At 35.4% G+C, this 25,299-nt stretch overlaps 1 protein-coding gene and 1 long non-coding RNA gene across 15 annotated transcripts in view; one reads left to right on the top strand and one right to left on the bottom strand.

Annotated features, from left to right (window-relative positions):
- DMD (dystrophin) overlaps nucleotides 1-25,299 on the top strand; it is a 1,142,416-nt gene that overhangs the window by 373,272 nt on the left and 743,845 nt on the right. For all 14 annotated transcript variants that reach the window (XM_088160350.1, XM_088160356.1, XM_088160354.1 and 11 more), the window contains exon 7: nucleotides 8,726-8,844. In XM_088160350.1, coding sequence (XP_088016476.1) covers nucleotides 8,726-8,844 — 119 coding nt within the window. The remainder of the gene's footprint in view (nucleotides 1-8,725; nucleotides 8,845-25,299) is intronic.
- On the bottom strand, nucleotides 503-4,557 carry LOC148224953 (uncharacterized). The gene is made up of 2 exons (XR_015801796.1): nucleotides 4,197-4,557; nucleotides 503-1,571 (listed from the first exon to the last, which is right to left on the bottom strand). It is a non-coding gene; the product is annotated as an uncharacterized LOC148224953 (long non-coding RNA).

Below are 25,299 nucleotides of genomic sequence, written 5' to 3'. Positions count from 1 at the left end.
CGTATACCAAGAATATAGTCTTGCTCTTCTCTTTAGAGAAGAGCAAGGAGTAGATCCCAAACTAAGCCTTTGAGGTTGTCCCAGAGGAAGAAGGAGATTTTCCTGTGGGTACTTAAAGAGGGGAAACGTGGTGTTTGCTGAAAGCCTCTCATAGCTGCTGAAGTGAAAGTATGGATTTGCCTCACAAGGACACAGCTGTAGAAGGTAGTCTTTGTTTTCAAAACCTTTCATGCCATTCCACCAGCTGATTTGAGTTCTTAGCCTCTCTCAGAAGTTGCCTTCTTCTAGTCTATGCTGTATAAAACTCCACCTCTAGAGATTCACAGTTCTCTGGGGGTTCTGTGTGTGTGGCTTAAGGAAGATGTGCAAGTGAATCTGTTTTGGTTTGAAAGACAGGTGTCTGCCAAGACAGGCAGGAGCCTCTTTTCAAAATGGAGAATGTAAACCCCCTCCCTCCAAATTATTATAATTTTGAAATTAAGGAGGCTCTCAGGCAAAGATATGGGAATAGGAATAACAGTTCTTTACTAGGAAAATTAAAATAGAAATACAGTATTACAAAGAGCAAACCCAAAAACACTGACAGTCAGAATACAACCTGACACCCCGTCAGTCAGTCAGGGTGTTGGTAGCAGTCCCATTCAATGGTGGCTGCATCCTCCTGAAGTGACAGATGTGGGTCTGTTGAAGCAGTGCTCCTGTAGAAGGGTGCAATTTTCCTCTAAAGGTCAGTGATGATGTGGAAAAGTCCAGTTTTCCTCTGGAATCCAGAGGCTGCTTTGTTGTTCCAAATCTCAGATGTTATCAAGGTAGGAAATGCTTGGCTCCTCCCCCTGGCTGGAGCATCTCCCAATGGGATGATGTCATTTTATCAGTCATGCAGTGGCACTCAATGGCCCATTAACAGAAGATATCTTCCTGGAGGAAAGATGAGTTGTGGAAAAGATAAGGATGACTGCCTCACCTGGTTTTAACAGATAGCCCATTAGCAGAGAATATCTCCCACAGAGATAAGGATCACTGCCCCACCTGTTTTCAACAGATGGTGATAGAATACCTACTTTTGGTCACATCCTGTACTGCAACCTAAGACACAATCTATCTAAAAGACCCAGTTTGTGCTACTGCTCCTTCTAAAGCAGGATTGCTTTTTCCAATGTGATAAACCTCCCAACTTCTCCTATTACTACTGTACTTCTCTCTTAAAGGGAACTGTCCTGCAAGGTTGATGGAGTTAGGGAGTGGTTAGGGAGTTGAACTTTTTAACCATGTAGTGGTTTAAACACCATCCAGAAAGTAAACTCCAAATAAGCTACTCCCTTCCCTCTGCCCCCTGTGACAAGGGAGGAACAAAAGCAGATTTTGGGTTGAGATCACAATTTCTTGAAAACAAAGAGCAATGGAATAAGAAATTCACAGCAACAATGGCAATAATAATAACAAAAACATACAGAAAGAGAGGGTGTTTTTCTCACAAAAAGATTGTCACCCCCTTGACTTAGTTCCATGTGACAGCCAGGACAATAAGAAGATGATGGATGCTCCTTGCAGGTCATGTTCATGCAGATTCCCTAGAAAAAGACAAGATGGTGACTGTTTCCTCATGCTGCTCTGTGTGGCAGCTGAGATAAAGGCAAGATGGTGAGGAGGGCTCTCAAATCCCAAGACAATGGGAAACACTGACAAACAATCCCACCATGTGGGGAATCATCCTAGAACAGGTTTCAAGCACACCAACTACATTCCATCCAGGGAGCCGCAAGTGCATTTTTCCCTAAAATTTCCATACCATTGTAACCTCTCTTAGGATCCGAATATAACTTCTCAGTTTCCTCTGATTTTACCTCCACTCACCTTTCCACAATTTCTTTCCACCTAGAGACAATATCAGACTGCCTGTTTTCTGATGAGGGTATATGATACTCAGATTGCATGCTCTGCAGGACCATGTTATATCTGGTGTCTGAAATCAGTAATCAGCAATTCCTTTTTGTCCTTCTCTGTAGGAATAGCTTCAGAAGTCTGAACAGAGGAACTTATTCAGGATCAGTCCCTGGCTGGGGAGTGCAGTTGCCAGTAAACCACACTGGGATTGTCTAGACAGATCTCTGTGTCTTATGTCAGACTTTATGCACTGCTGTGTTCAGTTCAGTGCAAAGTTCACCAGATGAACATTCATTTCCTGCTTACTGGAATTTATGCGCTTTATTCAGGTTTTGTAATTCGGGGCTGCAAAACTTAAGCCTACTTTTACTCTTCTTCTGTCTGCTGCCATAAATCTTGCATAGCTTTCTGCACAGTGAGCCTATTTTCAATAGAAGTGAAGAAATACTCCACAGAAGTCTTGCACCTTGCCCAGTAGTTACTGCTCTTATCTAGGACATGGCAAATGTTCAGCCAGATTCCCAGAGGCAAGTCTTCAAGACACACCAGTCATCTTCTGGACTTCAATCACTAAGTTCTCTGCAAAAGTTTCATTTCCCCATTTCCTCCAAAGCCCTGATTCAGTAATTTTTAAGATGAACCAATGATGTATGATTTTTGTTGACTTTACATTTCATGTTCAGTGTGTGGGAACACTGAATTGTCCTTCAAGATTCCAGATGGAATCAATTAAATAGGTATACTAGGACATTCAGTGCTTGGGAGCTCCTAACTCTGTCCTATAATAATAAAAACCTTCTCTAAGGAGCCTAATTCAATCCCTCTAAGATGCAGGTATATTAGAGACTTATTGGGTGTCAGAGAGTCTTGGATTTAGTGCCTAAGAAGACCGTTTGAATATACACTGAAGAAAACTTGTCCAAGAATGATTTACATGAATTCTCAGAGAAACCTGGTGTCTCACACATCCTATGCTTTATGAATATTTTGTGATTTACTTACATAGAATGATAAACACTCTGATGACAAATACTTCTGAATATAGCTCCTCTGTTTTCCCTGTTCAGTTTTTCCAGTTAAGTTTTTGGGTTTTTTGTGTTGTTTTTTTGTTTGGTTGTTTTTTTTTTTCAGAATTTCCTATTTATCTAATTGTCCTGTTCCTTTTCTTTCTTGTCTATTTCCTTGTTCTCCATAACGTTTTGTCCAGATGCTGTCTTCTTTATTCCTTTCATCCTCCAACTTTATTCCTGCTCATTGACAGGAATGGAAGCATAGTTAGTAATAAGAAAGGATAGCTATAGTTTGAAAATTAGGAATGATATTCAATTTATCCAGTGGACCTGGTGCCTGGTGTGCGCACTTTTCTTCAATTTTAGCTCTATTCCTAGACTTCTACAAAAAACAAACCAAGAACAAACAAAAAAACCTCCAAAACCCAACAGAAAACCCTGAACACCAAAAACTCTAACACTGAGTGATGCTACCCAAAGTTTCTCCATAATATTTGGACTCTGAAAATGAGAAGATCTTGTGGTAACATTAATGCCGTTTATTTTTCAAACCAATCCCTTTCCTTTATGCATGTTGATATTTTTATTTCTCTTATATAATGTTTTCAGTGATGAACAGGTGTTTTTTTGTTTTGGTTTGTAGTTTTTTGTTTGTTTGTTTGTTTTAAGAGGTTCAGACAGTAATGGGAAATTTACATCTGGATGAATTTTCTAAGCATGTCCTTAAAGAGATTGAAATAAATTAAGAGACAATCATGAAGCACTGACCACATAGTATGCTATGAGGGCAGTGGGAAGCTTTATTTCTCCTAGTCTTTTAACCCACCAATCCCTAGCTTTCAGCTTACTATTTTGATTGGATCAGATTTTTCTAATACTCTATATCTGTAATTTTAAAAAGGGGTTACTTTAGATAGATTTTCCCATGTCTGTAATTAGCATGTCTCCATAGATATTTAGGCTATTTAGCAATTGCTTTCAATACTGAGTGCAAGAAGCAGTGGAACACAGGTCACCTGGCAAATCTCCAAGGCATATTAGTGAGCCCAGAGTGAGAATTTTCAGGATATAAGCTTGGCACATGATGTCTTGAATGGTATTTTCTGCATTGAACTGAAAAAAAGAAGACAGCAGCTGTGGACTGACATCATCATCCTAGGAATATACAGGAGCTAAAATGTTTTGAGGTCAGTCTTTCTACAGTTGAAAGTCTCCCTTTTTCAGGCTCCAGATCACAAAGCCCTTCCCCCAATTACTTCTTTTAATCTTTTTCCTCCAGGTGGATATCAGAGAGAGTTTTACCTCTTTCCTCTAACTTTACTGGGGCTCTTTTTCTTCTCTCCCCTGGCCCTGTAATCAGGATTTTGAAGTGGGAACAGGTGGCATTCATTATCTTCCTTCTTGCTTCTTTAAAATGCTTGAACTTGGGCCAGGTGACTGCCTTACAAATGAACACTTCACTTTACTGCAGCTGTTTCTGCTTCGGGGTGCTAGAGTGAGGAGTGAAGGAAAAAGCAGTCCTGGGCAAAAACAAAAAAAAGTTTTTCTTTAGTAGTTTACAGGAAAAATAAAATGAAAAACAATGTGATGAAGAGGTATGAAAATAATCTTATTTTTATCGAATCACTAGGTTATGTATCAGTTAGTGTCTCCTGACCTTTATTGATTGTGAGAGTTCTAAAGATATATACAAGATATTCTTGTGTAAAAATCTAAAGAAAGCATAGGACTTTTCTGTTGAAATGGAGATGGTAAATTGTATGATTCAAATATGATTGTTTTCTGTCTACAATAATAGAAAACTGTCTTATCCATGGCTTTAATTTCTACATAGAGGTCTGTCAGGATTTGCTTGTCTATATTATACTCCAGATTAAATTTTCTCACTCTGGCTGAGCTAGTTCTGTTGTAAGTTATGTAACTGAGGGTCAGAGAGGATGTAGGGAGTCTTGGTTACTTCACTTTTCTTGAAAATGTGTTTTGAAAAATTTCAGGGTTTTTCTCCCTTTTTTTTTTTTTGTTTTGTTTTGTTTGTTTTTATTGTTTGTATTTCTGTTAGCGATATGAAAGAGCTGTTGGTATAAAAATTATCTTATATTTAATAGAAGTTTTGGTTTTTACAATGCAAACTTCTCCATTGAAACCTTCAATCCTTTCAATTTTGGTTCTCCATGGTCTTGTCATAAATGAATACAAGACCAGTGCTGTTTGAGTTGCTTGGTGAATGGCTAGATAAAGTTCAGCATGATCTCCTTAATTCTAGCTTCTTTGAAAATGCATGTGGTTGTATTGTTCAAGAACAGGAGTGAGAAATGCTGGTTATTTTTCCTTGGATTTGCTCCCTTTCAGGCAATACCCAAACTGCAGGTATGAGAATAAATTTCATCTCTATTGATATTATTTGAACAATGTGGAGAGGACAAATGAAGGCAGAGAATCAGTATCCCATTTAATTTATTTCCTTTACTGTTTCATACCTTCTTACTCCTGTATTTAAAACTCCTTAGAAAGCTAATAAGGATTATAATTTGAAAATCAGTTTCAGTGTTGTTTTGGGGATTTTCAAAAGTTATTTTCCTTTTATCAAAATTATTCATTTTCTAGGCTATAATATTTCTCACAATCACACTTGGCAGTGTAAATACACCCAGTGAAACATCCTGACATGTAGCACTGAGAAGCTGATGCTTCAAGCTGACATTGTGACACTGTAATTCTAGTGATACAGCTACTGAAATGTGTATAACAACATAATCTTTCAACAAAGGGAAAAATCTGGAAAGTTAAATTGCTGTTGGAGTAGAAAGAGCTTTTTGAATTTTTTTTTATTTTAATTAAATTGGTGCTTATCAGAGTTGAGTTGCAGTAGGTGGCCATATACTTTGAATCTGTGCTGTCTGCTTTATGTGTAATACAAAGAAAATTGATAAGAAATCTGGCAGTGACATACTAAAGCTTACTGATTCTCTTCTGACTATGTCTCAGAGGGTTTGTATTTTTGCCATCTGTAAGGATTTGGAGAGAGATTTTGCATGTCCTCTTCACTAGCAGCATGTTAATATGTGATGGTGTTTGAAACTCTTGTGAGTGTTGGACTGTTTGATTTTTTTAAAAGAAAAAACAAACTAATAAAAACTCTGTGTGTCTTATATTGGGTGTCCTACCTCTACAGATGATGTCATGATAATGATTTTAGACCATCTTAGGTTACCTTGAAAATCCCCTCCTGGATTATACAATTGAAAAGTTGGATGAAATTGATTGTCTAAGACATTATTAACGATAATAAAGGTTTTCTCAGGAGGGGTAAGAAAATATTGTGACATTCCTCAAGGAACAATTGTAAATATTTATGTTCTTGCCCAGTGGAGTCCTGACTGATTAAAAGTATGTTCCTGTATATAAAATATTGTATCACAATATTGTATATTGTATCAAGAAATGATTGTGTGAAGATAGCATACCTGCAATACTCAGAGCAGTACACTTAGAACTTTAAGCCAAATTAAAAGAGAAAAACAACAAGGAAAAATAAAAAATTGAGGGGAAGGTAGTCCTTTGGATATAATTCTTTCCTCTCCTTATCTTAAAGGCTTTTCTTACCAAATAATCTTTTTACACTCTAGTCTACATAGTATATATGCAACACATCCTTGCCAAGCTTTTTAAGACAGTCATAATAGACAGCTTTGGGGTTGCTACAGTGTTCTCTCAACTAAATTTGCTGTGTGAGCTTGTGCATCTTATGCCTAGTGTTATATTTGGAGAGATAAGGATGTGATTAACATCCATGTGCTTGCAGAATAAGGTATAAAAGTGTGGTGGCTTGGCCCCAGCCAGCAGCTGAGCACCCAACAGCCACTTGCTTGCTTCACCCCCTGTTCCCCCAGCACAGGGAAGAGAATACGAAAAATGAAAGCAAGAAAACTCTTGAATCAAAATAGAGACTCTTTTAATACATGGAGGAAAGAAGAATAGCAAAACAAGTGATGCAAAGGCAGTAACTGATGCCAAGCCACTCTTGAAGCAGGAGACACCTTCCCAAACAAACAGCCCCAAACCTTATTCCCTTCCTTTACCCAGGTAGTTATGGCTGAGCAAGTTATATGGCATGGGGTATCCCTTTTACTGGTTTGGGTGACCTGTCCTGGCTATGTCCCCTCCCAGTTTATCACCCATCCATCCCCACCCCCGGTTTGGGGAAGGTAGAGTGAAGGGAAAAAGAGAAGGTCTTGGTTTTGTGCAAGCACACTTGGGTAATACTTGGTTTGCCCTGAACAATATTTATCTGTACATTGAAAACACAGTATCATGTGGACTGCAAAGAACAGTAGTAACTCCATCCCCGGTTAGGGGAGAATGGCCAAAAATATATCTATTTTTTTTAATTATGTACACCTAGTGTGTATTTTGCATGCCTGTGTTTTAATACACAAACCAGTCTATGGGATCATAGACTTAATCCATTCATTAGTGAACCCAGAGATTACTATCTAAGTTTCCTTTCACTTTTCCACCCTGTCCTCAGCCAGATTTAATACTAATATTAATTAGTATTTTGGAGTTATTCTGCATGGGAAGGAGAAAACTCTAATATTTAAGCATCTATGCAGAGAGGAGCAAAATAACTTAGAATAACTTAGTTGTTACCGTGTAAATCACTCTCCTCTCAGAAAAAATGGGACAGCAAAGGTACATAACTGGAGAATAACTGCTAGGTAAAGGGCATTTTTTTCTCTTCTCTCCTGACAGTATTACGATATGATGTAGTGAACATTTTTTCCATTTATTATAACTCAGGAGACTATTTAAAATTAACTCCTAAAATTAATAAAAATGTAAGTAAATCTGTCATTAATTGCAAAATTTAAATTGTGTAAATAATGTGCTTGATTTATCTTTAGTTGAAATTATACATTTAAATGTCCTCTGATTTAGAACACTGTATTGAAGTCACAAATAGCCTAGTTGTTTTTCTTCATATTACATGCACTGTAATTACAGGGTATTTGATTAAACTTTATTTCTCCAGAGTGGCTGATAACAAATTCTGATTTCCTAATGGATAAGTCTCAGATGAAAAGCCAAAGATTGTGTTGTACTAACATTATTTATACTGCAAATAGTGCCGCTGCTAATACAAGGTCCCAGACTGTGCATCTGAGCTATAATTCAGTTTTGGTCATTCTGTCTTTTCCTGTAAGAGCATGTAAATTTTGACTTGGTAGTGTTAGGGTAAGAGCTGAACTCTGTTCTTACAGGTGTTCCCCAACCCAAATGTTTTTATGATTCTATGAATTGTTTACCTCTTAACCGATTTCAATCTGATATAACAGTGAGCTCGTAATCTTAGAAGTGATTGCACTCTTAGAAATATAAATTGAAGTGAAAGACTGGTAGCTGGGGAAAGGAGGAAGGCCTCCAGATGGCTTTAGCAGTTCTGTCCTGCTTGCATGGCCACAGCACCTGGACTTCCCCCTGAAGCCCTGTTTGGGACTGGAATGAGGGAGCCCGTGTGCTGCGGGCACTGTGGGCAGTGACAGGAGCCCAGGGCTGTGGGGCAGAGCAGCAGTGGTGCAGGGATGTGAAGTTATAGGATGCTGGGGGTTGGTGGAGGGCAAGAAATATGGGCAATGTGATTGTGGTGGACGTGGATGAGAATAGAATACAAACCCATTAGAAACTGAGCTTCATTAGTCCCAGGGCCAATTAACACAATCTTTCATTACAAAAATAAAAAAGTCGATGCTGAAGCTTAGCTTTAGAAATACATGAGTAAATGTAAGACTAAAAAAATAAAAAACTTATTCTTCCTCTTATTTTTATTTTAGACCAGACCTATTTGATTGGAACACTGTTGCTTCTCAGCATTCACCTGTAAAACGATTAGACCATGCATTCAACATAGCCAGGCAACACCTGGGAATAGAGAAACTGCTTGATCCTGAAGGTTAGTAGAAATTATGTTTGGTGTTTGCTTTTTTTTTTTTTTCTTTAAGTGGAAAAGCAGTTTTGCTATGCACTTGATGATAAATTCATGTTTTTTTTTTTTTGTCACAAGAATTTAACATTTTGTGAGATAAATCATAAGTTGAAACAAAATCCCTTACGTTTAGTGCTACTTGTGTGGTCTATTGAAATAGCATAAAACTGTCTATATGTACTTTCTCTAAAGCAGTTTTTTTTAGCTTTTGGGCCAGAGTTTTAATCTGCATGCACTGAATTGGAGGCATCTCAGAAAGCTGTTGATTTCTGTTTTGAAGATTTAGAACATCTGCAGCTTTTATATCTTCTGGAAAGCTCTTGAGTTCAAATTACCTTTTAATATATATCCAAAACATATATTCAAACACTAGATACTCATATTTTTAAATATGTCATTTAACCTTCACTATAATAGGATTACCTATTTTACCTTGACTATCTTTTATACATCCTTAAGCAATCATATTTGAAAGGTTCCTTGTTTTTCACATTCACTTGAATTTCGTACATTTTTATATATTCTCTGACATAGTTTCTGCATTGCTGACAGACTAGTAATTTTCCCTCAGAGGATATTCCTAAAACATTCCTTGTTCCAAGACAATTGGAACAGCTGCTGTATTTTATATATATGTGTGTGTATATGTATATATACACACACCTTTTTTCCATACAATGGTACTTCTACTGTATTTTCATGAAATTTTCTGTTAAGCCACTTATAATTGAACCTGTCTGTATGTTATTGCTCTTCTCAGTGATTCATTCATGGTGAGTTTTTCATGGGAAGAACTTAACAAAATGAAAAAATGAATTTAAAGATAGTATTGAGTCTCTTAATGTTTAAATATAGTTGGACATGTCTCAGTTGTTGAGTAATAAACTTGTAACCATGTATTTCCCTAGCAGAAATATTGAAAATATATGTAGTTGAATGGCACAGCATTTCTTGCCTAGGATACTCATTAATTTCTAGAACTCAGTTTTGGTGAACCACTGGAGGAAGTAGAGGTTTTCTATTTGCTAAAGCATGGGATTGAGCTTGTAAACTCTGAATGAGATTGGAATTGAAAACTGAGTTGTGCAACTGAACCGATGTAGTCACAGTGTTTTCTATAATTGGTTAATCTTTCTTCTTAAAATAGATTAGTGAATAAGTTATTTTCTCAATGCAAGAGTCACATCTGATTAGACATTTTTTTCTGGTTTTGGCAAAGACACTTGCAGTTGTTTAGCCAACAACTGAAAAAACTCTTAAACATTGGTGGTTTTCCAAATGTCTGCTGTAATTATTTGCTATTCAGTGTTGTAAATCACAGTGCTAGCCACCTATTTCTTTTTCCCCCTCTGTAAACATTTCCAAAGGAAAAGTACATTTTGTACCTATTTGAAAGCATGGATATGAGGAACTATAACTGTTTTGTTTGTGATAGGAAATTTATTTCTAGATTGAAACCCAGAATTTCTGGCATGCATGCCAGGGAGAAATCTTGTTTTGAAGTTTCTAGAATATTCTTTCTGTAATTTTACGTTGTTTATTTATCAAGTCTCCTAATTAGGTACTCAAATATCTCCTAACACCATATTGTGTGACAACACTATCTTTGGCTGCAAAATGTTAATGTATTACAATAAAAGGGAATAAGCAGTGGTGAAACATTATTTTCTTGTAATTTAATACCTGTCAAAACAGCACATGTGTAATTTGTGAGCACTTTAAAATTTAGTTTTTATCATTAAATGTCTACTGTCTTGATTTTGAAAATATTAAGTAGAAAGGAAACCACTATTCAGTGAAGGTCTACTTTTCTACAACTAATGTAGTAATCAAAAAAGAAAAGGTTTGGGGTCATTTGTGTTCTGAAATTACTGATGATTGATACATGTTGAAACAGATGTCTAGGGAGTCTATCTTGGCAACTGGATTTTGAAAAGTAAATATTTGCACTCAGCCAAACTGGTTTTCTACGTAATATATGCAGTTGGCTTGTTTCTGAGGTTGCTGATATTTAAAGTCTGTCCCATGAGAAATAGTCAGTTTATTACTAAGGTTGTTGATACTTTAAGTCTATCCCATGAGCAGCTTTTAAAACATTTTGCAGAGTTTGATCTCCATTTCAGTCATCAAAGTAGTGAAGATAATTTACATCTAGGTATTTCTTGTAAAACCTATGCTGTGTAAGTTAAAGCTTTTGTATCTGGATTGGTTTTGGCTTCATGCAGAGATGATCATTCCTGCTATTGTCCTTACTTACACTGGCTGTTAGGAATGCTTTTTTGTATCAGGGTTTTGGAAGTCCTGCAAGGAACAGGTAATTTGGATCAGTGATCTATTTGAGTCCCCTCCAACCCAACATATTTGTGGTCTTTTTGATTGAATCCTTCCAGTGAGTGAAATATAAGTGGGTCTAAATGTATATCTAGTGTTCATTACTGTAGTACTTGCCTACTGTAGAGTATTAAAGATAACAAGAAGAAAATACAAGATCAGGTAGAGTAAATTGGTAAATGTCAGAATGTTTTGTTTAGAAGAAAGTTGTTAAAGACCTATATATTAGTGGGCAAGATTAAAAAAGTGTTTGCAAATGGAATTTTTTAAGCCCAAAGTATCCCAATGTAATTCCTAATGATCTCCTCTAATTACACATTTATGATTATGCAGGTAAGATATTTTAAATTTTAATAATGCTCTCTCTGATCCTTTCAAATAATAGATATTTCACGTTTGCTCAAAACTAATATTTGTTGCCAAATATTGGTTGCCCAAACCAGATATTTTATAAATTAATTTCTGGTCATTTGAATGGCAAAACTAATATATCGAAAACTTCTACCATAGTTGTATGTATTTTTTTAGTGTTATTTGTTTCCCTTTTGTTTTTTAAATTAAAAATCATTAATTTTGATACAACTAAGGAAATTTGCTGATTGATGTGGTTTTCTGGATGTGTATTTGACTTGCGCACTTTAAAAATATTTTTGTTGATTGTTTTCTGTGTAAATAGCTCTGGTTCTTATTCTTTGTTCTCTTGAATTTAGAGTATCTTAGGTATAAATAGTATAACCTCTGAACACTTTTCCAAATTATTAACTCCCTATGTTTCACACTCATTATTTTAAGTTATTGTTATGTCTCAGAATCAATTAGTGATGAAGATATTTGCCATCTTTGCTGGTATGAGCTGACTTAAGACAATTTTGGCAAAAGAAATAACTGTCTTTAGCAAATTAACCAAGTCATGATGACATCTGTAATTTCAGCTTGTATGCATTAAAGCTTAAATCATTAATCAATCTGTTAAGATTAGCCTGCATCTTTTAGGAACGTCTGATAACCTGGGCTTGCATTTTTAAGTAGTTAAATGGTTCTTTGCGAACTTTTCCTCTGTACTGAATTTGTGGAGGAACATGATTCCAGTCTTCAGAAACAAACTTCAGAAAACATACTAATGGCTATTATGTTCCTTGGTTTTTGTCCACTTTTTCTGGAACATCTTTAAAAAAATTAACCAAGGAATAGGATAAGCAACAGCCACATGTGTTGTGGTCATCAACACATAACAGTTACATGTTATTAGCTTTATAATGGTGTTTGTGTTTACTTTGGCATAAAATACTCATGCTACATTGGAGCAGAAGGATCTTTTGAGGAAAAGTAGGGAGTGATCTCTCAGAAACTGTATCTGGGAATAGATCTGAGCTGTCCTCTTTCTCTTTTCAACAATTGAATGCTGGTGAAGTAGCAGCAGAAATGTTTGTGTTCTTCCTTCCAGCAATGAACATCTGATTCTTGGCTTAATGAACTTTTCCCTGCTGTCACTTTCCTGGGCCTTGTGCTTGTTTGTGCTAGCCCAATAATAAATAAGCTATCAAGTTGTATAATTTCTGCTGTCCTTTTTAGGTAAAGTAATTATCCAGTTAGTTATACTTCTATGTAGTCTGATTTAAAAAAAAAAAAAACTCATTTAATCTATCCCAGTCATATTTTCCATATTTTTCCTTAATTTGCACAGATGATGAGTTTTTGGCACCATTATTAAGTGATAATGAGACTCAGACACTTTTTCATTTGATAACTTATTTGTTTGATCTTAACTTCCTATACTTCTGTATCTCAGCAGTATTAGATTCTACCATATTGGAGCACAAAGAAGAGGGGAAAAAGACTTCTCAGCACTATAGTTCATGATGCTGTTAACAGTGTCTTCACTCAGTAATTGTATACAGTTGTAATACTGATCTTTAGTTCATTTTAGTACCCCGATATGTCTTATTCCAAGGGATTATGAGACCTTTGGGTTTTTTTCCTATTGTGCCCTAAAATTTAACAATGTTTTGCCCAGTACAGTGTCAAGGTGGGGGGGATTGTTTTTTAAATGCAGGAGACATATGAGTCACAAGAGCTATATTTGATATCATGCTTTTGAAAAAAAAAAAAAAAAAAAAAGCTGTCTCAAGCCTAGAAATCATTATTTAAGTTGCACAAAAATCTTATAATGGTTAGAACATCAAACTTAAAAGTGTTGTTTTCTTAAGGCTCCTTTTGGTTCTCAAAGCCAGGAATGGCTTTGGTTAAATAGGAGGAAAATCTACAGGATACACAATTAAAAGTGCAGAGTTAATATCACAACCCTTTAACTACTGCTTTGCTTTTTGTCATCAAATTACAAATTTCAGCTCTAGTTCTGCCAGCAAGTCACATCACAAGCTTTGTCTTTAGTTTCAAGCACAGATATGAACTGCAGGACCAGAGCAAGTCTATGGAAAAACCTTCAAAACTAACAGTGGTAAGGGTGAACTCATATGAATGAATGTGTAATACATAAATTTTCCAAATGCTTGATAGTTTGAGCTATATTATTGTTGTAATATTTTACTCTGCACTTTCTTTTGACAAATATTTGCCCTCAAGTTTAAACTACATTTCTTCTTTACCCAATGTTAAGGTGAAAGTTCTGCTTTTTCTTTGCAGTCTTGAGCAAATAGTCAACAAAAATAGTAAACTCACTAGATACCATCTAACCTCTATTAATCTTCCATATTTGTGAGTAGATTTCTTACTCTTTCTTTGACCTGTGAGCAATTGAGTTAAGAAGAGATGATTCAACAATCAGTAAATTTTACGAATTTCTGTGTAAATAAATAACTTGAAGGGTACTGCTTAAAAGACTCAAGGACAAAATAGGCCCTTCTTCTTATCAGTGGGAAAATCTAAAATAGGTGTGATTTACTTTGAAGTGGGGCACATCTGCTACAAAAGAAATGGTGAGACTTTCTATTATAAAGTATGTGCAATTTATATTATAATTTGAAGTACTGAACTTGGAATTATAAAGAACTATGTAGTAATCTTGTATTGCAGCTGCTATTGTAAGTAGTTCCGTGATGGTTAGCAAGTATAAATTCATAGAAATGAGAGGTGAGTTAAAATATGTGCAGAATATAACAGTAGTAACACATAGGAAATATTTCATGAATAAAAGTAGGGGCAGTATTCACATAATGGAACAGAGAATAGGTATCCTCATATTTCCAGATGATTGTCACATTCATCTTGGATTTTTAGTGATGGTGTAATTCAGACATACTACTACATGTTTCTATAAAACCATGTCTGAACTTATAACAATGTTATTTATATTGATAAGCCTCACTGACCACAGCTGATGTTCTTCACACAATTCTGAGAAAATTTTGGATGAGGTACTGGAATGTCTTCTGTCATTTCTTAGCTAGATCTCCTGTCCAGCCTCTTCCAAGGTGAGAAGAAGCAGACTGAGCGTTGCAGATAAAGAATGCAAATGTGTTTGTGCTGTGAGCCGATTTTTTGACAATTTTTTTGTTTTCGAAAGCTTTGGATTTAGCACATTACCCCCTTGCACCCCCAAGCATAGAGATACATTAAAAAAAGCAGTATTCTAAATACTTCTTTGCTTTACATCTAAATACTGCTTCTATAAATAGCCCACTTGTTGCATGGGCTTTCAGCTACCTGGGAGTTCGCAGTTGTCTATGTTGCTTTCTTTTTCTTTCTTTCTCCCCCACTTTTTTTGATAGGGTGGTTCTTTATTTCTTTTTCTGCTTTTGTTTTATTTTGGGCATTTGTTTGATTTGTTTTTATAAAGAACTTGGTAAAACAAAATATTCTTTCTGTGTTAATATTCTACAGTTACAGTGCATCAAGGCACTGGCAAATTGTAATAGTTGGTCTACTCTGACAATCTCATAGATTTCTTTGCCACTACAAATGTGGCATATTTTCTCTTTGTCACTAATGTGTGTAATTGTCTCTCTGTCACTAATAATACTGTGTTTTAGCATTTTTTCCTAGATAATTATCTTCTGTAAAAATGTTAAAATATTAAGGTTAAAATACTAATCAAGGTTCAATCTAGTGTTTTTCCTTTGTCAAATTTCTCATTGGGACTTGATATGTCCATAATCAATGCTTTAGACTAGAATTAAGCATGCTTTTTAAACTCTGTAATTTAACTAAGCCCTTTGGAACTGTGTACATAATAGTTGGTTGTTCAAAATTATCTCTGATGGAAGACAACTGAGAAGAGATCAGTTGTAACAGCATTATTTGTCTGATGCATCAATTCAGAGTATGAGTTTTGCCTGTCTTAAAATCACAATGGAAGAAGGATTATTTAGGCAAATGTTGAGAGTATCTTTATTGGATATTTTATCTAATGATAATTTTAAAAATATGCAAAAAGATTGTATTTGTCTAGGCAACTAAATTTCTGTATTAGATTCTAAATAAAATTCAGTTGAAGTGAGGAGATTTATACGTTGGAAGAAGTTTTAGTCTACTTATTGTAAGTAAGGGATTTTTCAAAATAAAATAAGCCCAGATCAAATTAAAATTCTTCAATTTAAAAATGCCAGTTACTTCAAAAATGTTCCATAATGAACACCTTCAGCACTGTAATACATATACAAATATATCTGTAATTTAAAAAAAAAAGACTTTTTTGAAAATAATGATGGTTTGTGTAAAGAGTTGTAGGAATGTGATATTGACACTTGGAGATTAATACTCAAAAAACTAGAGGAGAACTTTGGTAAAAATTTATAAGCCCTTTCCCATATTTTCTGTTAATATACTTGATTTTTTTAAGGTAAAAAAAATTTGCTCTATTTAGGAACCTCTTAGCTCATATTCTACTGTGAAGATATTCTTATTTATCTATTTTTGATTTGCTGTTAAAGTGATTTCTCCTTTAAGGAAAGAACTCGTATAAGTATCTTGAGAAGTCTACATTTTTATTTAGGTCACAAATTGAAGGATGATTAAGATGTTAACTGGGGATATTTGATTAAAATAATGGATTTTAAATAAGTAGGCAACAATAGTATTTATGATTTATACTTGCTCTGAGGCAGGCTACTCCCACTAATCCCCTATTATATGAAATGTTACTCATTGTGCCCAAAGTGGAAATACCGGACTTTCTCCTGGTTGTTGTTATCTGAAGGTCATTTGAAACATGTTTATCCACTACGTGATGGAAGAAACAACTTTGAGTTGAAGTCCATAGAAAACAAATGAAAGGAAGAAATTCCTATGAAATTTTGGGATTTTGAGTCAATGAAATTGAACTTTAATTTCTAGATCAGAATTTGATCTCTGAGCTGGATTCTTAGGATCTATGTTATAGAAGATCCAAACTTTTTGAGTTTCTAAGGTTATTTTTTTTGGCTCTGACTCTGAGCAAGTGTGAACTAGTTTGTGTGCATAAATCCAACTTTGTGAGATATATCCTAACCTTTAGCGTGACTGTTCTTGAGATAAAATTTTTATAAAGACCCTAAGAGATAATTCTCTCTGTAATGATTTTCATCTTCAGTTGACATTCTTCTATAATAAGGCAACATATCTAAAGCCTAAATTAATTTTCTTATCTCGGTGTGTCTGTGTTAATCCTGTAGTCAAGATATTCTGGGCACTGTAATGGCTTTCCTGTATAGGAATCTGATCAGAAAGAAAAAAAAAATCTTGAGAGAACAATTTTCTCTTTTCTAATTTTTCTAATACAGTGAGTATTATTTTCTACTGATTCCGAAGAGAACACAAAGTAATGCTTGAAATGATTGAATCTGAAAACAGAAAAAAGATTCGCCTACCCTCAGGCAGTTCTTGCATTCATAATATATTAAAATGAAAGTGTAGAGAGAGCAGGACTACATAAATTTGGGAGAGATACTTGCTCTCTTTTTCTAAGTTCTTTAAAAAATATTTTTAGCCTTGATATATGCTATTAAAAGAGAAAGAAGCTTATTGTCATAATCTTCATAGCTGATGGTGGGGTCATTTAGTTTTAGGTTTTTCTAGGAATTATTTGCTTTGCAAATAAGGAAAAAACCTGTTTCTAAATTACTGTAAAACTCTAGTCTATTGTTCTGGGTGATTTTCACTGGCTTCATTGAAACAATATAGTTTGAATAACCTTGATTCAGCTGTAGATAATGAAGTTCAAACATGATTTATGGAAAGTTTGAATGGCAAATGGCAGTCACTGATGGAGCACTTACAAAAAGGAAAGTTAAAACCAAAGGAGCAAGCCATTAGGGAAGGACACTTTCTCTATTTTCTTTTTTTTTTTTTTTTTTTTTTTTTTTTTGGCACTTACTTTCTGGAAGCTTGGTGTGAAGAAACAGGGGAAAATGAATGCCACAAGAGAATCTTGACATAAAAATTAGAACATGTATTTCATTATTGGTAGATATAGGAAGTAACTGTTTTATAAAATGATTATAAGAAAGTTTCTGCCACAATTTCCATCTGTAATCCAACCAAGAGGTTTTTTTTTAGAGTGGTTATGGAATTCGTTTCAAAGAGGATGCATTCCATTTTCTTTTCAGTTTACTTCAATTTTTTGGGAGATTTTTATTTTGTATAGCATCTTGCAGGAAGCAGGTTGGAGGTTTTCTTCTGCCAGTTCTGAATCCTCTGCCTATCATTAAATTTATTGATACATTATTTGGTGCAAGTGTATCGATATAGTGGAAAATGCTTTGAATTAATGATGTTTGTATCAATAAAGTGTATTATATCTTGTCTGAACAATATTTTTGAGATGTGATCTGTAGGGATTGCTCTGCCAAACAGCTTAAGTTGCTCCATAAAAAATCAGCCTGAAATAAAGGGAAGCTATGTGAGCTATAGCTAAAGCAATCCTCTGAATGTGAGTGGAGGGAGGGCTTAAAGAGCAAATTAAAGTGGGGTTTTTTTTTAGTAACCCAGAGTATGTTTTTAAGGCATACAGTGATAAACAGAGAGAAAAAAGCGTGTATCACTTGTACTGCTTGAAATAAACTGACTTTGGGGGAAATAGACTGATGCTCTTGAATATACTTATTAATCACCAAACAGCAAGGGAATAAAGCTTGTGTGCATTGGTAGTGGGCAAGGATAATTGCTCTCTGGTATGTTTTCTGGCCATTTTTTCCCTTTCATGAAAATAGTATTTGTTCGTACTCTGGAAATGTGCTTGTCTGTGCTATGCTATGGCTACATAGCTTTCCTTAAATAAATAGAAAACTTTCAAATATTTTCAAAGAAGTTATGAATATTTAATATTTCTAGTCTAATATTTGGACATGATTAAGACTTCAGCATTGGAACCAAAGTCATCTCTTGTTGCAAATTCATTTAAATATAATGATGGATTTTAAAAAGATAGTTGCATCAATGCTCAAAGTGGCAAATCATCAATCATGTTAAATTTGTGTACTTGAAGGCGATATTAAATGGTTCTTGGTATTTTTTTTTTTTTTTAATGCAAAACCTGCATGCAGCTCTGAACATGATGAAAACACACTTTTACTCCTGTGTATTTGCTGAATGCCTTCTCCAAGAATCGCTGTCAAATGATGTCTAAAAAATAATCAAATTTCTCCATTACTTACCGTTGTAATACTTAAACAATTAAAATGAGAGTAATTGAAATCCCTCACTATTATAACGTTGTTTTGCTGTGACAACCTGCTTGACTTTAGTACAACCATGACTCGAGAGCTGCAATGGATAAACAGCAACCAGTGATCTGCCTTCCTACATGGCTGTGCAGCATTGCTTGTGCTCAAGGAAAGAGAATTAAAGCTACTGCAAACTGTGATTTACTGTCCTTTTCTTAATTTTTCCAATCAGAAATCACCATGCATCCTTTGTGTTCTCCATGGTTTGATTTCATGTGTAAGTTCATACATGTAGTTAGACTGTGCCCAGAGTATACTTTTGGACTCAGATGCTGAAAAGCACTCAGGGGATTAAAAATTTTGCAAGCAGCAAGGACTCAGTTCTGGAAAATGCAGGATTAAAAATGTCATTAAATGCTGAAGAAGAAAAAGCAAACAAAAGACAGGAAAACTGACCACATCTCATCAATCAGAGTGTGCGGGAAGAAAATATAGACAAGACACATTCTGGATGCCTCTTTAAAAAATGATGTTTAAAGCTATTGCTATAGAGGAAGAGACCCTAATTAGGAGACATATCTCCATGAAGGATAGTGTAGAAAATGACTGAAACAGTTCTTGGATTGGTTGTGTGCAAATTGCATTTTTAAGTGATGAAATGTCCTAATTTTTTGGGAAAGTCTTAAGAGTGACAGAAAAGCTAGACTTCCAACTTTAAGTACAAAAATGAGTGTATAAGGAAGATTTTTTTTTTTTTTTTGCTACTGTGCCCTTTATAATAGAAGTTCTATATAATAGAGAAACCTAAAAAAAATCTGCTGCCAGCTTAATTCTCATAAAAATGATTGTTTGTCAGTTTCAGAACTCACAATAAACATGAGGTTTAAATTTTTTTTTTTTTTTAAAAAAAAAAGAGAGTAGCTTCTATTCACAGTTTTTGCTTGTATTTTAATTTACCTGAACTAAGAAATCACTAAGCACTGACACCATGTGTCTGTGCCTGGGTGAAGGGACTGGAAGGAATTTGTGGCAGCCGTGAGTGAGGAGAGGTGACTGGAATGAAAAAGAGGAACAGTGAGGAGGTAAAACAAGTTATTTAAAGTGAAGTGAGCCTGAAAGTGAAGTTGGACCTGGCAAAGATATTTTGAGGAGTAAGTTGTTTTTCCGTAAATATTTGCATGTCATTTTTTGTTTCTAAATAATTAAGTCAGTATTTAAGTTCAGCTTTTGTTATTTGGCAAAAAATGAACTCAAATGCCCTGAATTGAGTCTGTTTTGCCTGCAGCAGTAACTGGTGAGTGTTTTCACTGTCTATTTTAACACATAAGTTTTCTCACTCTTGTACTTTGAGTTCTCTCCCCTGTCTCACGGGGAGTGAATTTGCTTATGGATGGGGTTTGTTTGCCAGCCATGTCAACCCAGAACCTTCAAACATAGTAAATGTAAATAAATAAAAGTGTAATCCAAATCAAAATGGATGTTGTATAGTGCTCTGTCCTTGACTCTTCTTTTTTTAACTTTGAACTTCTGTTGTTCAGGTGATAATTCAGGGTTTATTTCTGTAGGTGAAGTCTTAATTGAACAATGGCTTTAGTTCAATGAGCTGAGACAAGTATTTCTTCTGCATTAGGAATGCACAATTTGCCTTTAACTTTAGAAAACAAGTCTTTCAAATAGTGCAAAGAACACTGGGAGTGCTTGCCTGAGTAACCTTTTATTTCTCTAGTATATGATGTAACCACATGCAAAGAGGTACTGTTCTATTTTTAAAATTGATGGCTAGAAAATTCCTCCTAAACTGAAGTAGTCTTGGATGCTAAGTGTGTTACATGTGTGAAGAATATTTTGATGAAAAATTAATTAGCAGGTGTGAATATTTTGTTGTTTGCTTTTTTAATTCTTTGGCAGTGATTGTTTCCATTTAAAACTGGTAAATAAAATTAATTTTCTTTAAAAAGTAGAGCAAGGAGACTGCAACTTTCATAAAACTGTAAATGGCAAATAAAAAGCAACACTACTTGCCATAAAATAATATACTGAAATGAAAGACTCATGGAATTGCCTTCAGAAATGTTTTTTTAGCAGAAAATCTTTTCTGAGCTGAATCTCTCCATGAAATTCATGCAGCAGAAGGGTGTTGATTCGAAGGAGAATTCCTTTGGATCTACAAATACAAATGATCAAATACAAATATCAATCACATTTTCTTTCCTCTTCCAGCACTTCAATTTAACAGCATTTTACTTATCACTTAAGTCTAACAATTTAGAGAAGGATTCATATAGGTTAAAAAATTTACTAAAGCACAACAGTAACTTGCAAGCCTAACTTACAAATCTGTAGTACATAAGAATCCAGGAGAGCAGCATTCCTAGCACGTTTGGTACAGCATATGTACACTTGTATGCACTCAGACATGACTCTGAATGAGGTACCTGTGAAAAGTTCTCCTTAAATTTAGTGAAATACTCTCTTTGAATGTCTTTATATCCTTCCAGTGGTTATTGGGGGGACATCAACCCTGCATCCCTCATCATTTGGTTATCCTCATTGAATAGTCCTCCAGCTGTGAGAGGCAGCACGCTCAGACGGAGATGCTGGTCATAATGATTGTCAAAATTTCATGATGTTTGAGAAAAGCTCCCTATGTCAGGAAAAATGTAAAATGTCACAGCTATCTTAAGAAAGGACAAAGACAATCCAGCAATCTAGAGTCTCCTCTGCCTCTGTCTATCATCAAGAAGTGTTAGGTTAAAATCTCCGGTGCTCTAGGCACCGACTTGTAGGGTTGTCTTCTTTAATGAGCCGAGCAGCTACTAGTTGCTAAAACGTTGTTTTATTGCAAAAAACACATCAATCTCAAAGGCAAAAGTTACATATGCTGAAGTCCATGTTATAAAATCCTAAATAGAAGCTGAAGCTGTTCCCAGAGGCCCAAGCAGGGCCAATTTTACTGCAGCTCTTATCTTCTTCTTGGGTATTGAGGATGACAGTGAGAGAGCAGGAACAAAAGCAAAGCAAACAGCAAAAGCAATGGCCAAAACCACCAGCTCTCCCTAATGCATGTTCTTATATAGCAACTTCCCAACACGCTAAGACACAAACTCAGACCACCACTTCTTAACATACTAGAATTCTAGTTTTCTAGCATGCCAGGCTATGCATAAACTACATATATGGTATGGTATATATTGGTTTATCTGAAAAATGTAAGCAATATTCTTAGTATAGCTTTATTATGTCTATGTTCTTGGGGCCTCCATGGAAGCCCTAGGATATAGGACTATGTTTTTCAACCTTCACTAGAACTTGTACTTCTACTCTGGCATCTAAGACCTTTCACTCACTAAAAGCACTTAAAACTAATTTTACTTGCTTGATTATGCTAAAACTTAAACTTACACCTTTACTTTGTGTGAGTGGCTTAACATCAATCCATCCTAAGGTTTTAATTCAGTCCCTGCACTCTGGTTCCTCTCTGAAGAATTCAGAGAGATTCCTAGCTTACTGGTTACAACAAAGTTTATGGAACCAGTTCTCCCAGAAACTGTCCAGATGCATGGAGAATCAAAAAGTGATTTGGAACACTATGCCTGGTCATTCTGGGTAGTGCTGGGAATAAGAGGAAATCAGTGAATATTTCTTACCTTGATTCTAGCAAGACTTTTCATAGTCTCCTTAAAGCCAAAGCAGTGAGACGTGGGTAGAAAACTGGCTAGATTGCTGGTTTAAAAAGGTTGTCATCAGTGCTACAACATCCAACAGGTGGCTGGTGTGGCTGTGATCCTCAGGGGTGGAGAGGAGGGCTGATAATATCTTAGTGTCTTTAGGTCGTAACCTGGGGGATGGGAGGAACTGCACTGCAGCAAATCTGCAGATAATTCCTGTCTGAACACGAGCCAGCAGGTCTCACTTGCAGCAATGAAGTCCAACAACGTCCTGAGCTGTAGGACTGAGAATGTCTCCTGCAGTTTGAGGGGAGTGATTGTTCACTTCTCAGAGTTGGAGTCCCATTCTTGCACACTGTAGCTGGTCACAGTCACAGACTATTTCAGTGTGGGAAACTGTAACGAATACAAATTAAGTCATTTAGATTCTCAGTAACTGCCTTGTTGTCTTTACATGTTCCTGCTGTGCTGATCCTTTCATTCTGCAAAGCCTCTAGGAGGAATCATCTCTGGAGATATTTGAGGGAAGATTTATTAGTAGTTTTCATATGTTTTTCTGGTTGTTCCTCCTGGGCCAGACTTTCTGGGTTTTTTTTACACTAAACCTGACAGAATTTATTATCCTTTCTGTTTTCTCCATTTGGACATGATATGAGCTTCTTGAATTATACTTTGGGTAACTGCTCTTCAGGCCTCTTGACTTGCTTTTATTTAAGTCTTCATTGCTCCCTTTCATCTCTTCTTTCCAAGGTGACGCTGCTGGCTCCCTTGTGATTAAACCCTGATCTGCTTTTGGATTGTTTCTCTTGAGTCTCAATCTGGCAAGTGATAAATGGACACTGTGCTGCCTGTGTGACAGGAGTTATGAGCTGGAAAGAAATTTTAAACTTTGTTTCTTTAGCTGTTCTTTGTAGTCTAGGCTACTAAGCCTTCTAATTTCTCTTTCTCTAAAATTGTTGTCTTTCCTCTCCTCTGCTTGCTAGCCTAACGAGATTCAGTAATTAATGTTTTATCCTCTCTCAAATACTTTTAATCTGTCTCTTTTGGAAGGCGAGGCAGAGTGAAAACATTTTTTTAGAAGTCTAATAGTAATTTGTTACCTTAATGAATTTTTTTTTGTTTCCAAATATTTTTAAATTAAACTTATAAGATATATAAAGACAGACTGATTTTTGCTGCCTGTCTTTTCACCTGTCTTACCTTTAACAGTTTCTGTAGAGTCAGGTTTTTTCCTTTTTTTATGAACCACTGAAAATATAAGGTAATCATCTTAAATTGATGTAATAGAACTAAACATAATATCACCAGGATTAGGAAGAGCCCAGGCTTCAATTAATATGTTGGAAGATCTTCACCTTTTGCTGAGAGTTAAAGAATTGCCATGGGTTTAAGGTTCATTAGTACAATATTTCATGCTGCCATGTGCTGATTAATAATTAGAGGGGGAAATCCTCTGTTCATCATCCATAACAATGCTGAAGACTCAATGTCTCTCCCAGTGGTAATTGTATCAGTGAAAACCTGAATCCAGTTCCAGCTGAATCCAGCAGGACACAGCATTTCAAATGGCACTAACCTCATTCTTTCCTAGGGTACACTCTGCAGAGAGCACAGCCATCAGTCAATGTTTATCAAGGTGAAACAGATCAGATGCAGGATTAGGTGGTTCAAGCAAAATTGGAAGATTGTGTTCGTGGCATGACAGTCCTATGTCAAGTGTCTCATACCAGTTTGGCAGGTAGAATTTCTCCGTGTTCAAGGATCATTCTTTCAAATCCAGCCTTCTCTTGAGGTTTATTCAGAAAACAAAACTCTGATTTGTAACAGTGTCACTGAAGGTAATTGGTCTTTTTCTGAAATACAAGGAATAGAGAGTAGTGTTCTTGCTTTGAAGCCAAGAACATATTTTGTCAGAAACATGATTTTATCTGTTGAGAAGAAAGTTGAGGATTCTAGACATTGGGAAAAATCCAGGTCTAGGCCTGACTTCTAAATTAAGTCTGAAAACTTAGGGAAAGATGCTTTTAAACATCCAAAGTACCAAAAATGTGGACACTAGTGGGATTTTCATTAAAAGTTGCAGGTTTAACTATTAAACAGAGTTTAAGTATATAATTTTATAAACTTATTCCTCTTATTTAATGATATTGCAATTATTGTTTCTTGGCTTTTATTTAAGGAACTACTTTTCCTAAATTGAATGAATAGTTAGCTGTGCTTTTATTGGATGTTTAATCTACAAAACACATTTAAAGATTAATTAAACCTTGCAAAAATCCCTGTGAGGACTGTACACAAGCATTATCATTCTTTCACAGATGGTAAATGCAGTTAATATTTCTCCAGTAGTGCTAGAGAACTTTTGTATTCAGGACTCTGTCCAGTTCTGTTAATTTGTTTTTTCCACTAAAGCCTAACATTACTGAGATATCTGTGAAGTGGAAAAAAAACATTCTGGATTTTAATAGGCAGTTATATCTACATACCTCCAACTTTGTACCACATCTGCCTAATGTGTTGCTCTGAATTCAAGATGATTTATTTCAAACTTCAGAGGAGTTTAGTTTTGGTCATGGATGAGCTATTTGCAATCCAATTGCTACTTTTCTGAACATGGGCTGTTGTTTAGCTGTGCAGAATCAAACTGCTTGATACATGATTTAATAAAACAGTAGAGTGGTGGTTGATCCAGTCACCCATCCTTTGAATTAAATTTGTAGCTTAAAATTGCTTAGAAATAAGTATCAGAGGGTGGACAGTTTTTAGCATTTAAAATGGAAAACATTATTCGATATGCATTTTTGAAATGTCTAAATGATTTGAAA

Source organism: Sturnus vulgaris, chromosome 2 (genome assembly GCF_052056855.1).
Source record: "Sturnus vulgaris isolate bStuVul1 chromosome 2, bStuVul1.hap1, whole genome shotgun sequence".
Taxonomy (NCBI): domain Eukaryota; kingdom Metazoa; phylum Chordata; class Aves; order Passeriformes; family Sturnidae; genus Sturnus; species Sturnus vulgaris.
This window is presented reverse-complemented; position numbering and strand designations above follow the sequence as displayed.